Raw genomic sequence first — 21,050 nt, forward strand, 5'->3', positions numbered from 1 at the left:
TATATATATACATATATATACACATATACAAACACATATATATGATAATTTTTGAAAATTACCATCGTAAGACCATGGAAAAAAGTCCTGAAATATAGAAAAAAAAATCTTTTGCAACTGAATTATATCTTTCCATATTGCCTTTTTTACACCTGCGACAACACTAAATGCAATATGTATGTTTTTATATATGCTTTACATGAAAAGGATATGCCATATCTGATACTGTGGATCTTTGGATTTTCTTCTTTTTTGGTTTTTCAGGGTAGGGTCTTGCTCTTGCTTATACTGACCTGGCAGTCACTTTGTAGTCCCAGGCTGACCTCAACTCATGATGATTCTTCTGCTTCCTAAGTGCTGGGACTAAAGGCATGTGCCACTACACCTGACTCGTGGCATTGCTTTTAACCTCAACAATATATTATGATATTCTTCCTGAACAATACAACATATCCATAGCCTATATTCCAAAGCATATAGATTATCTGATTCTATCAAGAAAAGAAAGCCCTATGCTCCTACTGATGAGCATAGTATGTGTGTGTATGTACTTTAGATAATAGATAACACATTGCTTTTATTATCTTATAATTTTTTATATTTGGCATGTGTATATGTGTGTGTAGAGTATGTGAAATAAGATGTCATGTGCATATTGTACAAAAAAATGCAGAGGACAGAGGAGAATGTCAGGTGGCTTTTTTGTTCATCTGCCTGTTTCCTTGCAGTAGGGTCTCTCAGTTCACCTCAAAGCTGTTGTTTTCAACATTTTTTTTTTCCAGTCAACAAGCCCCTCCCGATTTTCAGGTCACTGACCCATCATTACAAGTCTGGCATTATAGATATTTATGGCCACATCTAGCTATTTATGTGACTTCTGGGGAATCATGTGTGGGTGGTTGCAGGCCCTCATATATGTACAATGTAAATACAGAGCAATTTCTGCAGCTCCTGCTTTTATTTTTAATTGATAGATGACTGTGTGTGTGACACACACACACACACACACACACACATATATATCTTTTTTTTTGGGGGGGGGTCTCCAGGTGGTGTCTCACTCTAGCTCATACTGACCTGGAATTCACTATCTAGTCTCAGGGTGGCCTTGAACTCACAGTGATTCTCCTACCTCTGCCTCCCTAGTGCTGGGGTTAAAGGTGTGCATCATCACGTCTGGCTGATGACTGTATATTTTTTATCTTGAACAACATGTTTTGAAGTACAACTACATTGTAGACTGATTGAATCTATCTAATTAACAAATGCATTAACCTCACATAGATATCCTCCTATTTGTTATGGTACATAGCATATAACATTTACTATCTTTAATCTTTTTACAATATAATGTATCAGTATTAGTTGCAGTCATCTTTATTAGATTTCTATTCCTCCAATCTAACTATGACTAAGTATTCTCTAAATCAACCTTTCCTACCCTCAACTCTCACTACCCCAGGCTCTGCTAAACACAGTTATATGCTATGAAATCAACTTTTTGGTGTCTTTTTTCTTTTGTGGAGCTGTGGATTGATCCCAGAGCGTTGCACATGCAAGGCAAATACTCTACCACTGAGCTATAACCCCAGCTCCCCAAACTAACTTTTTAATGTTATAAAGATGAATGAGATCATCTAGCATTTGCCTGGCTTATTTTATATAACATAATGCCTTCCATGTTCATCCATGTCATCACAAAGACAGGATTACATTCATTTTGTGGAACTATCATACTATACTGTGTTTATGCAGCACATTGTCTTTACTCATCCAGTAATGGATACTTACTTTAGCTCCTTATCTTGGCTATTATGCATCATGCTACAATAAATGTGGAGAATAGACATTGCTTTGACTTACAGATTTCATTTCCTTTGGATTTATACCAATTAGTGGAGTTCTTGAACCACAGTGAAGTCTAGTTTTAACTTTTGGAGGAACCTGCACAGTATCTTCCAGAGGAGCTAAGCTAATTAACATTCCCACTGCTGATTTAATAGTACCCCCTTTTCCTGTGCCCCCCCCCACCAGTACTTATCTTTTGTATCACAGCTTTTCACTAAGTGAGATTATACTTCACTGTACTGTGGTTTGTAGTTCCCCAAAGATTAGTGATACTAAACATTTTTTCATATGCCTTTGGTCATTTCTGTGTCTTCTTTTATGAAATATCTTAACTATTTTACCTTTTTTTTTGCTTTTTCAAGGCAGGGTCTTACTCTAGCTCAGGCTGACCTGGAAATCACTCTGTAGTCTCAGGGTGGCCTTGAACTCTTGGCAATGTTCCTACCTCTGCCTCCTGAGTGTTGGGATTAAAGGCATGTGGTACCATGCCCAGCGAATTTTACCCATTTTTTAATTTGATTATTTGTGTGATTTTTTTCTTGTTTTCTCATTTGCTTGTTTTTTCCTATTGAGTTGTCTGAGTTCCTTATGTAGTTTTAATATTAATTCTTTGTCAGGTGTATAGTTAGAATTTTCTCACATTTTATAGGTTGTTTGTTCACTCTTCATTGTTTTCTTTGCTGTATACATGTTCCTTGTTTATATGATCCTGATTGCCTGTTTCTGTTTTTATTTTTACTTTTGTTGACTGATTTTTTAGGTTTTATTTTTTAAAATTCTTACTCAGACAAATGTATGCATCATTTCCCCTATGATTTCTTTTATTTTGGTTTGGGGTATTAGAAGGCTTTACTCTATGTTTGCTTGATATTTGTATAGGGTGAGAGATAAGGGTCAAATTTCACTCTTTGGTATGTACGTTTTCAGTATTCCCAACAACACGTATTGAAGACACTTCTGTTTTCGCAATGTGTGTTCATGACATCAGTGTTTAAAAAAGTGTTGGCTGCATTTACTTTTGGTTTGTCTGTATTCTTTTGCATTGCTGTGTGTGTATGTTATGCCACTATGATGCTATTGTATTACTATTGTATTACTAATTACTATTGTTTTACTAAAGCTTTGCAATATATTTTGAAGTCAGTATATTACTTTTATCATTTTTCCTTTTGATCAAGATTGTTTGGGTATTCTGGGACTGTAGTGGTACCATATGATTTATTTTTCTAGTTCCATAAAGAATGTAATTGAAAAATAAAGAAATAAAAGAAAAAAAAAGAATGTAATTGACACTTTGGTAGGGATCAAGCTGAATCTGTAGATTGTTTGAAGTAGTACAAATATTTTAACAATATCAATTCTTCTAACTCATAAATAAGAGTTCTTTTTTCACTTATTTGTAATCCACATTAATTTTTTAAAAAATATTTTTATTTATTTATTTGACAGAGAAAGGGGGGAGAGAGAGAATGGGCACACTAGGGCCTACAGCCACTGCAGACCAACTCCAGATGCATGCACCCCTTGTGCATCTGGCTAATGTGGGTCCTGGGGAATCAAACCTGGATCCTTTGGCTTTGCAGACAAATGCCTTAACCACTACACTTATTTTTAATTTTGCAATAAATAGTAGTGTAGGACTGTTAAAAAGTTAGACTACTTAAATGAGTATTTACTTTATTCTAAAGCCCAAACCCCAGAAGTAATCCTCACTAGTAGTTTCCTTATATTTGTTTATTGACTTTTGAGATAGGGTCTTTTGTAACCTAGACTGGCCCTAACCACTGTGTAGCCAAAGATGACCTTGAACTCTTTTATCCTCTTGCCTGCCTCCCCCACGGTGCAGAGATTCCTGCATGTGTGACCATGCCCAGCTATTTTAAGCAATGTACTCATGCCTTCATTATTGGTTCATTCATTTACTTTAGACGTTATGTGGGTAAAGCAGGAGTGCAGTACAAGAAAGCATTAGACTCCACATTCTCAAGAGCTGTCTTTTAAGAATTTCAGATAGATTTTGCTTTGACTTACAGATTTTATTTTTTGGATTAGTACCCTGTAGTGAAGTTGGTGGACCATGGTATAATTGATATATGACCTCGGCCATTTACTTTCATTTCCAAAAGTTGTTTTAACTATCACAATGATTCTCAACTGGGAGAGAGAATATTCTGCCATGCCTCAGGAAGAACATAGCAGAATCATTAAGAAAGATTTTTTTTTTCACAATATTTGTCTTCCTTCCAGTCCCCAAGTAGACCATAATTACCTTAAAATCACTGCATATAATTTCATATGTTAGTATTTGGAGCTATGTTATGAGGTAACATAGAGGCAGGCATTCAAGGAACAGACAAAAAATGCCAAAAGCAAATTAAGAATAATATATATGTGTATATGTATGTTAAATGGGAAAAATATTGGAAAGAGTTGTTTCCAGATTAAGTAGCATGGATTTCCTTTTCTCTTTTTAACTTCCTTTTATTTTTACAATTGGGTCATTATCTTGATTATATCTGTTCCCGTCACCTTCTCTGGCTTGTCCCCCACCCATTCCATGTGCCCTCTTCCTCCTTCTGACTATTCTCTCTTGTACTTTTATGTCTTCTTTCTTGAAGAAGTAAGTCTTTATCATTTATTTTGTATATTTCTCATGGTGCTGGAGATTGAACCTAGGGCCTCATGCATGCTGGGCAAGCAGTGTATACTGACCTACATTCTCTTTCTCATTTATCCCATTATTTCATTATCAGTCCAAACAAACGCCTTTCTTTTCTGCTCCATTCACCAAGGTTCTGTTGGAACATTAGTGAGGGCAGACCAGCAAAGCACCATAGAGACGCAGATACCACAGGACAGGAGTGTCCTCTGCAGGTCACATTCCAGGAAAACTTTTATCATGGGGCCTATCAGAAATCCCTGGAATTGAGTTTGAATAGTAACTCTCTGAACATGCAACAAAATTCATGGTCTTTCACACCTTTACCCTTGGTAGAAAACTCATAGAGCTCTGAGGTTCTATTTGAAAATACACCCCAGTGAGTGCAATGGAATCTAAACATCTTGATGACAAGGACAAACTTGTCTAGAGGATTAGTCCCACAGTGCTGTGAGTTCTCTCTGCAGCACTGAGGGTGAGTGAGAAGCTTGAGATGAGAGGTACTAACTTGATCTTCTGTGTTATCTGTAGACTGCAGCTGAGTATGTAAAGTCTCGACTCCCGGAGGCCCTTAAACAGCATCTTCAGGACTATGAGAAAGACAAAGAAAACAGTGTCTTGTCCTACCAGACCATCCTTGAGCAGCAGATCCTATCCATTGACAGAGAAATGCTAGAAAAGCTGACCGTATCCTATGATGAAGCAGGTATGTTATTAATATGCATGTGTTTTCCTTATAAAATTATGTCACAAACCTTGATTAAACTTAGGCCTTTTTAAAAGGTAGAAGGTTAAGGAAAAACTAGTTTCAAAATTATATAATATAGAGTAATACTTAAGTTTCTTCTTTATGGTTTTAATACATAAACTTTTCTAGGAGTTTCCTAAAAATGGATTTTAAATGTCAAATCCTTTTACATTTATGTCCATCTTAAATGGAATTTTCCTGGCTTTTTATTGACAGTGTCCTTGTATTGATCTCATCTGTTAGAGTGGCACTTCAGTTTTGGTCGTCAGTGGAGAACTGGTACATCCAGCAAACTGAGAGCTGTTACTGGATTCAGGTGTTTTGCTGCTGCTGCTGCTTCTGTTCTTCTCTTTTTAATGTCAGAGATTTTCTTTCCTAAATAAGTGCTTTTTGCCCCTTAAAGTTTTAAGCTGAACTTAGCTTTTCTTTCTTTAGAAACTCAAATGAAACCTTCCTCTAACACCACAACAGGGACTTTGGTTCATTGCATGCCCTACTTTCACTTCACCAAGGGACCTTGTCCATGGAGTTGCTGACAGACTCCTTAGAAAGACTGTTTATCTGTTTTATGTTGTCTGTGAACTGAAGTCCAATTTCAATGAAACTGGGTAAAATATTATTTGGAACCACTGAAATTTTAGCAACATTAAATTTATGCAGCAGAAATCACCTGAGTAAAATTGCCATACTTTTCTTCCAACCACAAAAAATAAAAGTTAAAAAAAAAAAAAACTAAAATACCTTTCTATTTTTAAGATATTTTTATTTATTTGAGACAAAGAGAAAAGGGAGAGAAAGAATAAGTATGGACACACTAGAGCCTCCTGCCACTGTAAGTGAACTCCAGAAACATATTCCACTTTGTGCATTTGGCTTTACATGGCTACTGGGGAATCAAACTCAGGCTGTCAGGCTTTGCCTGTGTTCAGATATCAGAGATACTCAGCTTTATGTTGTTACTTCTTTTGGAAACAGCGTATTTTCATCACAATAATGTAAGCAGTCTCAATGTTGGCATGCCACATTTGATTTCAATAGCATTTTTTTTTTTTTTTTTACTTTTTTGGTTTTTCGAGGTAGGGCCTTGCTGTATTCCAGGCTGACCTGGAATTTACTATGTAGTCTCAGGGTGGCCTTGAACTCTCAGAGATCCTCCTACCTCTGCCTCCCAAGTGCTGGGATTAAAGGCATGCACCACCATGCCCGGCTTTCAGTAGCAATTTTATAAAAACATTTTACTAGACTGGAAGGTGGTCAGTGGTTAAGGGTGTTTGCCTGCAAAGACTTAGTGACCTGGGTTTCCTCAGTACCCACATAAAGCCAGATGCACAAAGTGGCGCATACATCTGGAGTTTGCTTACAGTGCTTGGAAGGCCCTGGTGGTGCATCCATTGTCTTACCCCCCACCTTTCTCTCTCTTTACAAATAAATAAATAAAAATATTAAACAAACATAGCACTATGCTATGGGTAGGGACCAGGTTTGTCTAAGTACTAATGGAGTCTAGTCATTATGCTGTCACAATTTATATTCCACCCTCTTAACTCCTTCACTCTCTCTCAAGCAGAGTCTCTATTTTTCACCTTGCCCAGAAAGGACATTGCTATTCTTTGAGTTGCCTTTGTTTTATTAGTTTTTTTTAGATATATTGGCTTTCTTATGCCTGTTGTGTTATTATTTGATCTCTGGATTTGTCCTGATTTTAATACTATCCTTCTGGTGGAAATTTCTTTCATTGAAGATTGACTTCATGGCCTTGCATGTCTTATCCTTAATGGAATAAATTGAGATTGTCATTAGCCCCAATTAAAATAATACTTTAATATTCACAGTCTCTTAGAAATCATGGAACTAGTACATTACATACATGTTCCTGATCCTTTATCCATTTTATGGTAAAAAAATCACGAGAGATGCATAGACTTGCTTGAAATAACACAATTAGTTATAGGCCTGAGACTCTAGTAATCTGATTACTAAATGAGCAGTGTTTTCCAGTGAGGCATATGATCGAGGCATGTAGACAGAGCACTGACAGAAGAAAGTGAGCCAGAGAGTGCAGAGCAGAGTGACCACAGCTGGCTGCTTACTGTGTTTACTTCTTCCCCTGGTGAAGCTGGGGACATGCAGGTCCATTTACAAGTAAATTCTGTGGAGGAAGTGGAAGGAAGTGACAGAGGAGGAGCAGTACTAATTTTTTAGTTTTAGCTCTGTGATTCCTGATGCAGCTTTACATTAGACTGGAGACCAAACCTACTAAGCCAAGCTTTCTGCCACCAAAACACAACAAACACTGTAATGTAATGTAATGTAATGGAGAAATAGTATTTTAAAAGGCTACATAAATGTGCTTTTAGCAATTTAGGAAATAGCTGAAGGGGTACCCCCTATTGAAATGATTTTGTTCTCCTTGAAATGGATGATACCTGAAAGTTAAACATCTGCGTTTTAATTGAGCCATTAGTGTCATAGTAATCAGCAATGTCAAAAGGAAAGTCATTTCCTGTCCAGAAAGCAAAGCCAGAAAGAGAGTGTGAATTATTTAGGGCCCTTTAGATTTTCTAAGAGCATAAAAAATGTACCAAAGGCCTGCATAATAATTTCTCAGTCTGACAAATAGTGAATTTCTCAGTGTTTTTCTCAAACAGATCCTCAGGGAAGAGGTGGCACAAAAGTTTCCTTCCTTTTTATCCTCAATCAGTACCCTATTTTTGTGTTCAAAAGATATCTTTAGAGACTTGCTGACAGGAACTGGAGGATTGGGAAGGAAGAGAAAAACAGGAACCCAAAAGAAATTTATGAACGGACATTCAGTGTGTACTGAACAACCTGTTATAGTTCTGGTTTGCTGTGAAAGATTTGAAATTTGTTTCACTTTCCTATTGTAAGAGCAATATGAAGATATGTTGCAAAGCAACAACAATAACCAAAAAGAGTTGGACATGGTGGCACATGACTTTAATCCCAGTACTCAGAAGACTCACTCACAAGTAGGAGGATCATTCAGTTCAAGGCCACCCTGAGACTACAGAGTGAATTCCAGGTCAATTTGTACTAAAGTGAGACCCTACCTCAAAAAACCAAAAAGTAACAATACAAAGACATTTTGGCATATTCTTAAAATAGTAGAGAAAAAGAAAAAGAAAGCTCATAATCTTATCACCTAAACACCTTTGGTATACTTACATACAGTCATTTTTTTGTCTGCTGATTTTTTGTTACCTATGCCTAATTTTATTTATTTTCTTTTAAATTTAACACTGAACTGTCCTTTTTCCTTGCAGTGCAGTTTATAATGGCAGTGTATTCTGTTGAGTAAGCATGTCACAGTCACCATTCTGATGGCCTTTAATATTCTTAGCATGACTTCTTTTCCTTGTTCACACTTCAGTTCTCTTCACTGTATAGAATCCTTGGATTGTATGATTTCTTTTGTCTGTGAAGAAAATGAGAATGGTAGTATGATTAACACATATATGTAGACTTTTTTAATACACTCAATTACTAGGTATGTAATATTGGGAAAAAATAAGAAAAGTGACCATCAAACTTCACTTATAAACTGAGAACATCTTTCTAGTCAATAATTCCATTCTTTTCAGTGCTGGTGCTTGACTCAGGGCTTCATGCTTGCAAGGCAAGCACTCTATCAGTTTAACTATATCCCCATTCCTTACTTCAAGTATTTTACCCAAACAGGTTTGCTTTAAGTTATATTTTTTCCCATTTTCTTTTATATCAGTATTTTAAGACACACAGTATCTTCTGGTGGTGGGAGCACTAACTAAACTTACGTCTACAAAGTAGAAACCTGCCTCCCATGCAGCTTGAACATTCCCTTACATGGATTCAGTGGTAGGCATTGGCCATCTGGGCTTGCTTTATAAACTGTAAAATAAGGGCCCTGGATTAGAGCTTTTCATAAGGCACTTCCAGCTTTAACAGTGGGTGTGTCCACCTTCAGCTTATTTAACATTCATTGATTCATTCATTTCTTACTCAATAAACATTGACTATATGAGTGCTTATGAGACAGGCATATTCTGCCACTAGACCATATGGCTTTTCACTCCAGGTACAGAGTGTATGACTGGGTAAGGGGTGGGGGCGGGGGGCAGAAAGAAAATGACAGAAGAAACTATAGTCTGTGAGTAGAAGAGGAAGAAATCAGGTTTGATGCTGGGAAGGAGATTTTAAATAGATCAGAAGATCATACAGTAAAACCCATACATTTCTTGAGCTGCTCAGCCGAACCTCGCTAGAAGCAGGCATCCAGTGAGGCTTTTCTTCCTCTTCACCTGTGATTGTACATAGTGGCTTGCACAGCTCTCTTCTTGTCCTCTGCCACAGCCCCACTCCCAGCAGCCTAAGTGTTGCTCTCCAGCTACTCTTTTAATTATGCCACTGTAATGAAATTGACGAATGTTGTCAGTGTTGCCTGTTTGCATATGAGATTCCAACATAGGAAAAGTGATAATGCAAACCAAATTATGTACTCTGAAAATATATTATTATAGATTTCAGGGAGGGAAAAGTAAGACTTTAAACCTTACAACTGCTGAATCAGCTGGAAACCGCAAGCTTGTGCCGAGACTGATGGTTGGAAAGCACCTCCTCCATTGGTTAAAAGACGTGTGCTAGAAATGTTTGTCTTTCCAATTAAGTTGTCATTGTTTGCCACAAGGGAAGGAAGGCTGCTACCTGTCTCTGAAGTAGTCCTTGGTCACAAGGACTGCAGAAAATGTGTACACTTCAAGGAAAAATAATTTTTTTAAAAATTATTTATTTATTTATTTGAGAGTGACAGACACAGAGAGAAAGACAGATAGAGGGAGAGAGAATGGGCGTGCCAGGGCTTCCAGCCTCTGCAAACAAACTCCAGACGCGTGCGCCCCCTTGTGCATCTGGCTAATGTGGGACCTGGGGAACCGAGCCTCTCACCAGGGTCCTTAGGCTTCACAGGCAAGCGCTTAACCGCTAAGCCATCTCTCCAGCCCAAGGAAAAATAATTTAACCAGGTTGTCACAAGTTAGAGTGTGTTGGCTGTCCAGAGACAGGATGCCGATGTCCTCCGTAGCTTCCTTTCTGTGCTATTGGCATTTCCATAGCCAAAGGTGTGAAGACCCCACTGCAGTGCTTGTTATAAATCTTAATGAGATCCATGTTAATAGTAAGGCCTTTAGTTACTAGAAAAAATAACATTATTTTTAAGTGCCAGGATCTCTAATATATTGACTGTTCTTACAGCATTAGAGGTAAGCCAAATGCTTCCTCGGCTTGACTTTTAGAATTTCGTTTGGTGAATTGCCTCATGAAATGTATTCTTCAAATTTTACAGTTTTGAACTTTTGTTTTCTTTTTTTTTTTTTTTAATGTATGTGTGTGTATGTGAAAGAGAGAGAGAGGGAGGGAGGGAGAGAGAGAAAGAATTGATGTGCTAGGGCCTGCAGCCACTGCAGTAGAACTTCAGATGCATACACCCCCTTTTGTGCTGACCTTGTGTGCTTGTGTCACTGCGGAGCCTGCTGGCTGAAAAGGTTTGAGCCTGATGGGGAGTGAGGATTAAAGAAAGACAGGAGAGAGAGAATGGAAGCAAGGACTCCAGTCCAGGGCTGAAGCAAGGTTTATTTCACAGCATTCCTTTTATATCTTCTTACAAACAGTTTTTCCATGGACAAAAATTCCATGAGCTTCACACAAGTTTCTATCAAAAACTCCTTCCTGTTACAGAGTTTTTGCACTTCAATCACTTCTCAGTACAAAAGACTATTAAGGCCAGCCAAATGGCTTCTGACACTGAATATAATCTTGCTTACATGTGGTGCTAAAGTCTTGCTGCCAAAGGGCCCAGAGGTGTGGATACAAGGCCAGTCAAATGGCTTCCTACACTGAATATACATAATCTTGCTTACATGTAGGTGCTATAGTTTTCCTAAAGTTTTTGCTATAGTTTTGCTAAAGTGTTGCTGCCAAATGCCCAGAGCTATGGATACAAGTCCAGCCAAAATGGCTCCCGACATGTCACTTTGTGCATCTGGCTTTCGTGGGACCTGGAGAGTCAAATATAAGTCTGTAGGCTTTGTAGGCAATTGCCTTAACCGCTAAGCCATCTCTCCAGCCCCAGTTTTAAAAATTTTATATGTATATACACATATATAATATTTTGGGTCATATTCATGCCCCATGACCCTCTCATCCTCAGCATACTCTCCCTGTGCCAGTTCTGGTTCCCAAATAATCCCTCCTTCTTTCATGCCTTTTTCTATGTCACTGCCTCCAAGTGAAATGCTTTTTTTTTTTTTTAAATCAATTGTGAACTTCCTTGTATGATCATATTGCCTATTGGTCATATTACCATCAGGTTATACTCTTATCTTCCCTAAACCCCACACCATTGTTTTAAATTCACTTTGTAGTGCTTAGAATTTTTTTTGTTTCTTTGATAATTTCATGTGTCAAGGGTGTGTGGCCATTTCTGACGAGACTGTTTTGATGGAGTGTCTGAGGTGTGTTCTTTTGAAACTTTGAACATGCTCTTATAGTTCTGTTATCAATCCATGGGGACCCATCAAACAACTACATAGTGCGACAGGTCTGTTCATTCCCACAAGCATTTACCAGTTCTGGCCAGGTGCTAAGAGTCTAACAGATGGGCGTGGACAGGTCAATTTAAAGTGTGTTGAAGAATTTCTTGCTAATCCTTGACTACTTTTGGCACAAATCCATCCTCTGAAATGGTCTTCCTTTTGGCCACATCTCAGTCATTTCATTCAAGGGGAGAAATACCACACATTGCTTTTTCATTATTTATAATGTACATGCTTCTTTAAAAATTGACTTTAATACTTAATAATATTACAATAAAATAGAAAATCAAAGCCATAGAAAAGGAGGTAAATGGGCTGGAGAGATGGCTTATCGGTTAAGCGCTTGCCTGTGAAGCCTAAGGACCCCGGTTCGAGGTTCCATTCCCCAGGTCCCACGTTAGCCAGATGCACAAGGGGGTGCATGCATCTGGAATTTGTCTGCAGTGGCTGGAGGCCCTGGCGTGCCCATTCTCTCTCTCTTTCTCTGCCTCTTTCTCTGTCTGTTGCTCTCAAATAAGTAAATAAAAATAAACAAAAAAAAATTAAAAAAAAAAGAAAAGAAAAGGAGGTAAATGTGCTAAACACAAAGAAAACTATTGCATAAGTGTAAGGTGCTTTAATGAAGCATCTACTCCCCTTGGCTCTCTGATAGCCAAGGAAAGAGGAAACACCTACCAAGCCTCAAACTTCTCACGACTTTAGTAGGCAAAATCAAACTACTTTTTAATAGAGACAGCTTTTCTTTTGGCACTAACACACAAGGACTTTATCTTAAAGTACCTTGTATATGGAATATTAAATATGTCATAGCCTGGCTTCTCCAGACACAGAGCTGATTAACAGGCTTAAAAGCAGATGGTTGAATGGGGAATGTGATCTCAAGAGCAGGTGTGGGGAGGGCACTGTAACAGAAACAGACATCAGGGAAAACTAGTCTAAGGATAGTTGTAGAGTTGGGTTCTCCATAAAAACTGCTGCTTAAACATGATTATAGCCTAAGGAAGCTTAGGAATCACATCCCAGAACCATTTAGCTATGTGTTCTGTCCTTACTGATCACGGAGAGCTCCCCACACATCAGCTGCCCTACACTGTGTGATCATGGTATGCTTGTGTTCTGAGTGGGTTCTGTTGGCATCAGATAAACTTTAGAAAATGAAGCAAATGATATATGGTTCAGGCCAACACTGCATCTGGACTCAGCTGGTCCCTACACCAGTGGTTAAATAAGATCCCAAGTGGTTAAGGAAGGGCCCAGAGAGTGTGAAATGGTGCATAGGAATGTCCCCAGCCAGCACAAGTGTTATCATAGAACATCACCTAGCAAATGCAAGTGAGTTCATCTTATGGTCTTTTCTTGCTTTAGTAACCTTCAGTAGAAGCTGTGGATATGTTACTGTTTGCTTGAACCTTCTGTGTAATGTAGATTTGTCCAATATAGAGAGTGCTCAAATATATTTATAGAAAATATTATATGTAGTATAATGTAAAACGATTATCATAGATAAGAGTGGCTACTTTGGGGGCTGGTAGATGGCTCAGCAGTTAATGGCACTTGCTCTGTTCACTCCTCAATATCCACATAAAGCTGAATCCAAAGTTCCAAACTCATCTGTAATTCCAATATACCTACAGCAGCAAGGGAACTTCAGAACTAATGTCAAAGAAAGTCAGGAGTGAGCCTGGCTTAGTCATTTGCTTGTGTGTCCAGGTGTACCAAGCTCTTGTCATGTCCTGAGCCACACAGGACAGGCCTCAGGGTCAATGGCACATCTGGCCCTATTGGAAAAAAGTTAGTTTTCATCCTAAAGAGAGCAGGATTCATGGTAGTGACTTGGTGGCAATGAATCAAAGTTTCTGACCTCATGGTCTCATGGCTACATCCTAGAGTTTGATCTTCTTTTATCTGACAAGTTTCCTGACTTGGTCATTTCCTCAGACCCTCACTCTCCTCATCTGCAGCCAAACCTCTGCTCTTCTCTTTTTGAGGTGATGCAGTGTAGTAAAAAGGAGCGATCCTTTTTATTATGAACTACAGTTGGCCTGTGACAGTTCCTTATGACATCATTCCTTAGATGGGAAATAAAAACAAAATATGGAGAATGGTGGACATATACTAGTGATTCTACCATCCTTGCTGTTACATAAACTTAGCACACTCTTGACATGATATACAGAGGTATTTTCGAATCCCCTTACAATAGAAAGAATTAACCTTTATTTTACTGGAAGTAAATTAATTTCCTGCCAGGAGCACATCAGAAACCAGCAAACAATGGACTTTAATTACTTTATGTTTTTTCTTGCCCTTTCCTAAATAGAAAAACCATCCTTCAAATTTAGTACATTTGCACTCTTTGTATGTATTGCTGGATATTAGTTATCTATAGCACACAAGAAGTTACTTCAGGGCTGGAGAGATGGCTTAGTGGTTAAGTCATTTGCCTGCAAAGCCAAATGATCCTGGTTCAGTTTTCCAGGACCTACATAAGCCAGATGCACATGGTAATGCATGCATCTGGAGTTCATTTACAGTGGTTAGAGGCTCTGGCGTGCCCATTGTCTATCTCTCTCTTTCTCTCTTGTCAAATAAATAAATAAAATATATTTTTAAAAAGTTACTCCAAAAGTCAGCATCTTAAAACTGTGAGCCAGGCAGCAGCCCCAGAAGACCTGCTGAAGTTCTGCTTCCAAGTTTACTCATGTTCCTGTTGGCAGAAAGCTTCACTTCCTTTCTATATGGGTCTCTGAAGAAGGCTGCTTGCTACATGACTTCCTGCTGAGTGTGTATGTGTGTGTTTGGGGGAGGGGTCTTTCAAAAGCTAATATCAGAAATGACAAACAAACTAATCCACACTTAGTGTGGGAGGGTCTAAGCCAGTTGTGAATGCCAGGAGAGAGAGAAATCGCAGGGGCCCTCTTAGAGGTTGCCACCATAAACTGGATTACAAAGCATATATTGATTATACCAACTCCTTTACCCTTCATCTATTACCATTACATTTTTTTCACTGCCTCCCTGCACTTGCCACTTTCCTTACTTCCAAAGATGTTATGTTAAGCCCAACATCCTACACCAGAGTGGCCTTAGAATTACATATATGTGCCCATATAATGACATTTAGGCCATCTATGGAGTGCATACACAGTGGTGGTCTTACGAAATTATATTATTTAGTGACATCAGAACTGTCTTACTTTATATACCTATACTGTGATAGTCACACACAAAAGTGCCTAACTGCACTCCTCTAAAAGTGTTCCACCACTAAGTGCCACAGGGCTATATTTAGAACCAGCATCCTTTTATATTTCATCTGTCCATTGCCTCCTCTAACTCGTGACACTGTTTGCTTCTTGAGTTTCCTGACCCAGTGTCCAGGTACCTTTACAGCCATGAGGTTACAGGTTAGCCTGTTAGAGCACTGCCCTGAGTGCTTCAGAAGAATGAGGTCTCTATTTCTCCTCCTCCTCTCTTTTTTCCTCTTCTCTTCCCCTTAATCTACCTACCTAACTTCTGGGTTTTTTTTTTTTTACATGTGTATGTATGTATGATGTGCATGTCTTTTGTATGTATGTTCATATAGGTGTTAGCATACATGTGTGGGTATGTGTACAAGCGTACTTATTATGTGGAAGTTTAGAGGTTGATAGTGGTTATCTTCCTTAGTTGCTCTCCACCTTATTTTTTTTTTTTTTTTTCAAGGTAGGATCTCACTCTCTAGCCCAGGCTGACTTGGAATTCACTATGTAGCCTCAGGGTGTCCTTGAACTCACAGAGATCCACTTACCTCTGCCTCCCAAGTGGTGGGATTGAAGCTGTGCACCACCATGCCTGGCTTACCACCTTATTTTTTGAGACAGGATCTCTCACTCAACCTAGATCTCACCATTTCAACTGGACTAGCTAGCCAGCAAACCTTACAGATATCTCCACTTCCTAGTTCTGGGATTACATCTAACTTTATGTGGGTATTGGGGATCAAATTCAAGTCCTCATCCGCTTAACCCTCTTTCTACCTCTTCCTACTTTTCTGTTTAATTTGATTTTAGAACTGTAGGATAATAAATCTGAGATTAAGCACTCAAGAGCTAGAGAAAATGAAAATGCCCCACACATTAGAGATGCACTTGATCTTTTTTGCACTTAACATTCAGTTTATGAAAGTATTGGTCCACATACTTGAAGAAGAATTCAGCCAAATGCCTGCAGGCCTAGCTATGTCTTAAAATGACACCCAAAAGAATACACACATGGTGTAATAGAATTTGCAAATAAAATGCAGGTAGGTCTGGGACTAGGAATATAAATAGCTGTGTTGGTTTTCTCTTTTTGCTATCCTGTTACAACTTCAAACCTCTTTACTACTGTATCTCCTTATAAGTCTGCCCCTGGAAAGGAAATCAGTATTCTATAGCCACCACAGAAAATGGTCTTGCCTAGAAATAGTTGCCTGTGGACAGAATTTTAGCAGGGTTTTTTTTTTTGGGGGGGGGGTATGAAAGTTTATAAAATGGAATGAGGTCAAATATGGCAGATGTGGTCAAGTCCACTTCTCATCTGTAAATCACTAGCTAGCTGTAGTTGCACTACTTTTTATTTATTTTATTAAATAGTTTTGTATTCAGTAATTACAGGCAGTTTGGTACCATTATTAGGCTCATCCGTGACCTACCCCCTCCCCTTGGCCCCTCCTTGTTGAGGTATATGGGTCTTGCATTGTGGAGTTAGCCCACAGTTATTGGTATGATAAATGTCTCTGCATATCATGACCCAACATGTGGCTCTGACATACTTTCCGCCCCCCTTTCGCAAAATTTCCCTGAGCTATGTTGGGTTCATTTTTGGTCTGCTTCAGTGATGAGGTGTTGGGGGCCTCTGAGGCTCTGGCTCTCTGATTTGGTAGGAGTTGATTTTTCTCTGTGTTGATCTCCTTCCCCCTTGTGTTGGTATCTGGTTCATCAGGAAAACAGCACCCTTGCTTGTTTCGCCAATTTTTTTAGTTTCAGCCAGGGCCCTTTTGAGGTATGACGGTGTGGCTCTTTCCTTATCAGAAAAAGAGAAGCAGATTCTCCAATGGAGAGTAGTTTAGCTCCAGCACAAATGAGATAACGTTGTACTACTTTTTAAATGAATAGTTTGAAGTTGTACTCAATTCATGAAACTCTCAGTTTTCCTGTATTTCTATTTGTGTACACAGTTGCATTCTGTGGGTTGTTGATCAATGCATTGCTTGTTTACACTTAATGGTTCTCTCACTACAGCTGCAGTGAGGTTGTTTTGCCCTGCTTCTATTTATTAGAAATTGTTTTTCCAACCACTAGCAGTAATAAAATTGATTTACTATTATAGTTTTTCCTTCACAACACTGGTTCTCTAAAAGGTAGTTTTCCACTCCGTTTTCATGGGACATTTCACAATGTCTGGGGGCATTCTGGATTGTCACAGCTGAAGAGGTGGAGGGAGGCTGTGCTGTCTAATAGGTAGAACTAGGAGTGTTACTGAACATACTAAAATGTACAGGAGGGCTGGAGAGATGGCTCAGTAGTTAAAGGCACATGCTTGCAAAGCCTGACAGCCTGGGTTTGATTCACTAATACCCACATAAAGGCAGATACACAAAGTAGTGCATGTGTTGAGTTTGTTTGCAGTGGCAAGAGACTTTGACACACCCACATTTTTTCCTCTCTCTCACTCTCTGTCTCTCTCTCTTGCAAATAAATAGAATATTTTAAAAAATGCACAAGACAACCTCTTGCAGCAAAATTTATTTGGCCCCAAATGTCAGTACTTCCAGAGTTAAAAACCACTTTAGAGCAGTGGTTTCTAATCTTTGTGACATATTAGAATCACGTTATGGGGTGGGGATGGGGAACTGGTTCTAGGTAGCATTCAGACCAGTCACATCATAATTTCTTAATCTGTGGGATCCAAACACCTGTATTTTTGAAATTTGCCCAAGTTACCCTAGTACTAAGCCAAGATTGAGATGTATTACTTTAGAACATAATATTGAGGGCAGACTAGTTTAGACATCACCACAAATAGTTTCCTTAACAACATACCTGAAAGAACCCCATTAAAATGTGGTTTGATGTTGGGCAATGTCAGGTCAGTGTTAAATCAAATGAATTTTAATACTTTTTGTTCCTTAAAGCCAGTGCTTACAACATAAAAATAGGCATTCTTGTTGCCATATTAGAATTTCATGTCACTTGGTTCTTTCTAACAAAATATATGCTTTCTCCTTCCAGCAGGTAGAGGCTTTAAGTATTCAGTGGTAGCTTTAGTCAGTAAAGTTCTCTCAAATAACATCTGGGGTGTTTGAGCATTGGTGATTTCTTTTCCATGAAGATTCATAGAGTATCATTATTATTTCGTGAATGAGTTTCATCATTTGTTTACATATCTGAATTGGTATGCAATGCAAAGGTCCTAAAGTATTCTGTCTAAAAATATTTTATTCAAAATATTTCCTTTCTTAACCATTATCTTTCCCTAAAAATTAAATCTTAAAATTCATAGGCAGTCATTCTAAACTCTAAATAGACAAATATTCTTCAAGCAGTATGTGTGTGTGTGTGTGTGTGTGTGTGTGTGTGTGTGCGCGCGCGCGCACGTGCATACATGTAGAAAGAGAGAATACAGTATGCACGTGTGTGTGCAGATGCACAATGCATGGGAGGCCAGACAAGAATTTGGGGCGCCTTCTATATTGTTCATCCATGCACTTTCTTGAGATGGGGTCACTTCCTCAACGTGGAATTGCCGTCTTTTGGTCATTGATCCCTTCTGCCCCAGGTGGACTGGGGTTGCAGATATGCGTGACCATGCCTTTTTTTTTTACATAGAATCTGAGGAGTTAAACTCAGGTAGTACCAGGTCTTCCCAGGATCTCATGCTTAAATGACAAGTGCTCTTGACTACTGAGCCATCTCCCCAGCCCTGCCCTATGTATAACTTTAAATTTTATTTTAGATGCCTGTGTTGATAATATGGGTTCTCATAGAACACAAAATTCTCATGAAGTACCTTAAAATTTTGATAGTCTGGGAAGATTGAGTAATGTTTACTGATGTATTATATAAAGCAAAAACTCTTCCATGTACACAACCAGCACATGCATAGTATGCAATAAAACTTCCTTCTGTGCTTGTCTCAACTCCTCAGTGGGGAACAGAGTGTGGAAGGAAAGAAGGGATAGCAGAAGAGAAGGAAGGGAAGAAGGGAAGGATTGAAGAGGTGTGAGCTCAAACAGACTAAAGTCACAAAGGAAGCATCTTGGGAATGGGATCTGTAACTTGGCTTCTTTAAAACTGTGTTCACATTCTTCTAGGAAGTCTATGTAAAAATTAAAGGAAAAGTATAGGTCTTTCCCTCAGTCACAATCATATAGGGGAAGAATACCTATATGAATTTGCTTTGGAACATTTCTCAATGTGTATGTTCTGTCGAGTGTTCTGGTCATGGACACGCCTCCTTGTGGGATGCAAGAGTATGAGGAACCAGACTTACTCTTGCTAAGCCTGGCCTACAAAATCTCCCTTTTTCTAATCAAGCTCAGTTATTATTCCATGCCTTGTTATGCTGAGAAATTCTAGGTTGTGCCAAGTAATGACTCAGATAGCACCCTACCATGACATTATCCCAATCTTTTCCATTCCCCAGCTACATATTCCATCCCATTAATCAGGAACCCCATTATTTTCCTTGGCCATAAATAAACTTAAAAGGCCCCTGTATGAACCCCTGTGCTGCTTAACATATATTATGTCATTTAATCATAACATTAATCATGTATTCTAAGTACCATGCTTTATTACCCTCATTTGAATAGGCGAGGAAACTATGGATTAGATTAGTTAAGTAATTATCTCAAAGTGACATAGCTGATAACTACTTGGGATAGACATTAGAGCCAGTTTACATTAAACTAGAAACACTAATAGTCTACCTAGACTTAGAAATACTATTGAAAGCCGGGCATGGTGGCACATGCCTTTAATCCCAGCACTCAGGAGGCAGAGGCAAGAGGATTGCCATGAGTTTGAGGCCACCCTGAGACTACAGAGTGAAATCCAGGTCAGTCTGAGCTAGAGTGAGACCCTACCTCAAAACATCAAAAAAAGAAAGAAAGAAAGAAATACTATTGAAAAGATTAATGTATGAGACACTAGTGACCACTATCATATACACATAAATGTCTTTCCATATTAAAGAATGTACCAAAACAAATTTCTCATTGCAAGGTTGTATAGTCAGTAGAATTTCTCTCTCTTCTCTCTGGAAGAGGCAAATCCTCTAAGAAAAGTTCCTGCTTGAGAAGGAAATAATATGTCCTCTAGCATATACACTGCCATGAGTGGCAGTCATGTTGTTTTTCTAAAACACTTGTGTAAGTAAATCTGGTCAAGGGAAGGAAGAGGGCAAGATGCACGGGGTGACTGAAGCTTATGGGAGCAGCCTTTGGTCAACTTGAAGAAATAGAAGAGGTTTTGCAAGCATAGTTACTGCCAAGAGCATGGCATTGTTGATGTTTATATGTTATCCATAGGGAGTGGAAACATCCACAGAGATACGGGGATACTCAAGTTAAGGAGAAGGATAGCAGAAAATAAACCTTGCTCTAGAAGTGAGAATAGGTTTTACCTTGAGCATAATCAAAACCACTGCACAGCTGCATAGATTTTTGCCTTTTAGAAGCAGGTATTAAATATCAGTCTTTCCTGGCTTTCAGTGTGTTGGTCCCCACTGAATGAAATATCTTTCCTCTGAGATCCTCAAGCTGCTTAACTGATCTGCTTAGCTGAGCTGAGTATCCTGGGTGGTAAGCAAAAGAAAAATACAGCTCTAGTTTTGGTGGTGTGTGTGCTACTGGAACAAACATTAACAAATAAAGCCGGGCGTGGTGGCACACGCCTTTAATCCCAGCACTCGGGAGGCAAGGTAGGAGGATTGCCATGAGTTCGAGGCCATCCTGAGACTCCATAGTGAATTCCAGATCAGCCTGGGATAGAGTGAGACCCTACCTTGAAAAACCAAAATAAATAAATAAATAAACAAACATTAACAAATAGAATACTTTCTAATGCCATTCTGCTTGGGAGAACTACCTCATCAGGAGGTTAAGTGACTTTCTTAGGGTCTCCAACCAACTTACAAGGTTGAAATAATCTGTCTTTAACCACCAAAGCTTTCCTGGGAACCC

At 38.8% G+C, this 21,050-nt stretch overlaps 1 protein-coding gene across 1 annotated transcript in view; it reads left to right on the forward strand.

The window, feature by feature from the left end:
• Nucleotides 1-21,050, forward strand: part of Ppm1l (protein phosphatase, Mg2+/Mn2+ dependent 1L) — a 353,958-nt gene that overhangs the window by 246,859 nt on the left and 86,049 nt on the right. Inside the window, exon 2 of the mRNA XM_004652379.2 lies at nucleotides 5,039-5,213. Within this exon, the coding sequence (XP_004652436.1) occupies nucleotides 5,039-5,213 (175 nt within the window). The remainder of the gene's footprint in view (nucleotides 1-5,038; nucleotides 5,214-21,050) is intronic.

This window comes from Jaculus jaculus, chromosome 11 (assembly GCF_020740685.1).
Source record: "Jaculus jaculus isolate mJacJac1 chromosome 11, mJacJac1.mat.Y.cur, whole genome shotgun sequence".
In the NCBI taxonomy this organism is placed as follows: domain Eukaryota; kingdom Metazoa; phylum Chordata; class Mammalia; order Rodentia; family Dipodidae; genus Jaculus; species Jaculus jaculus.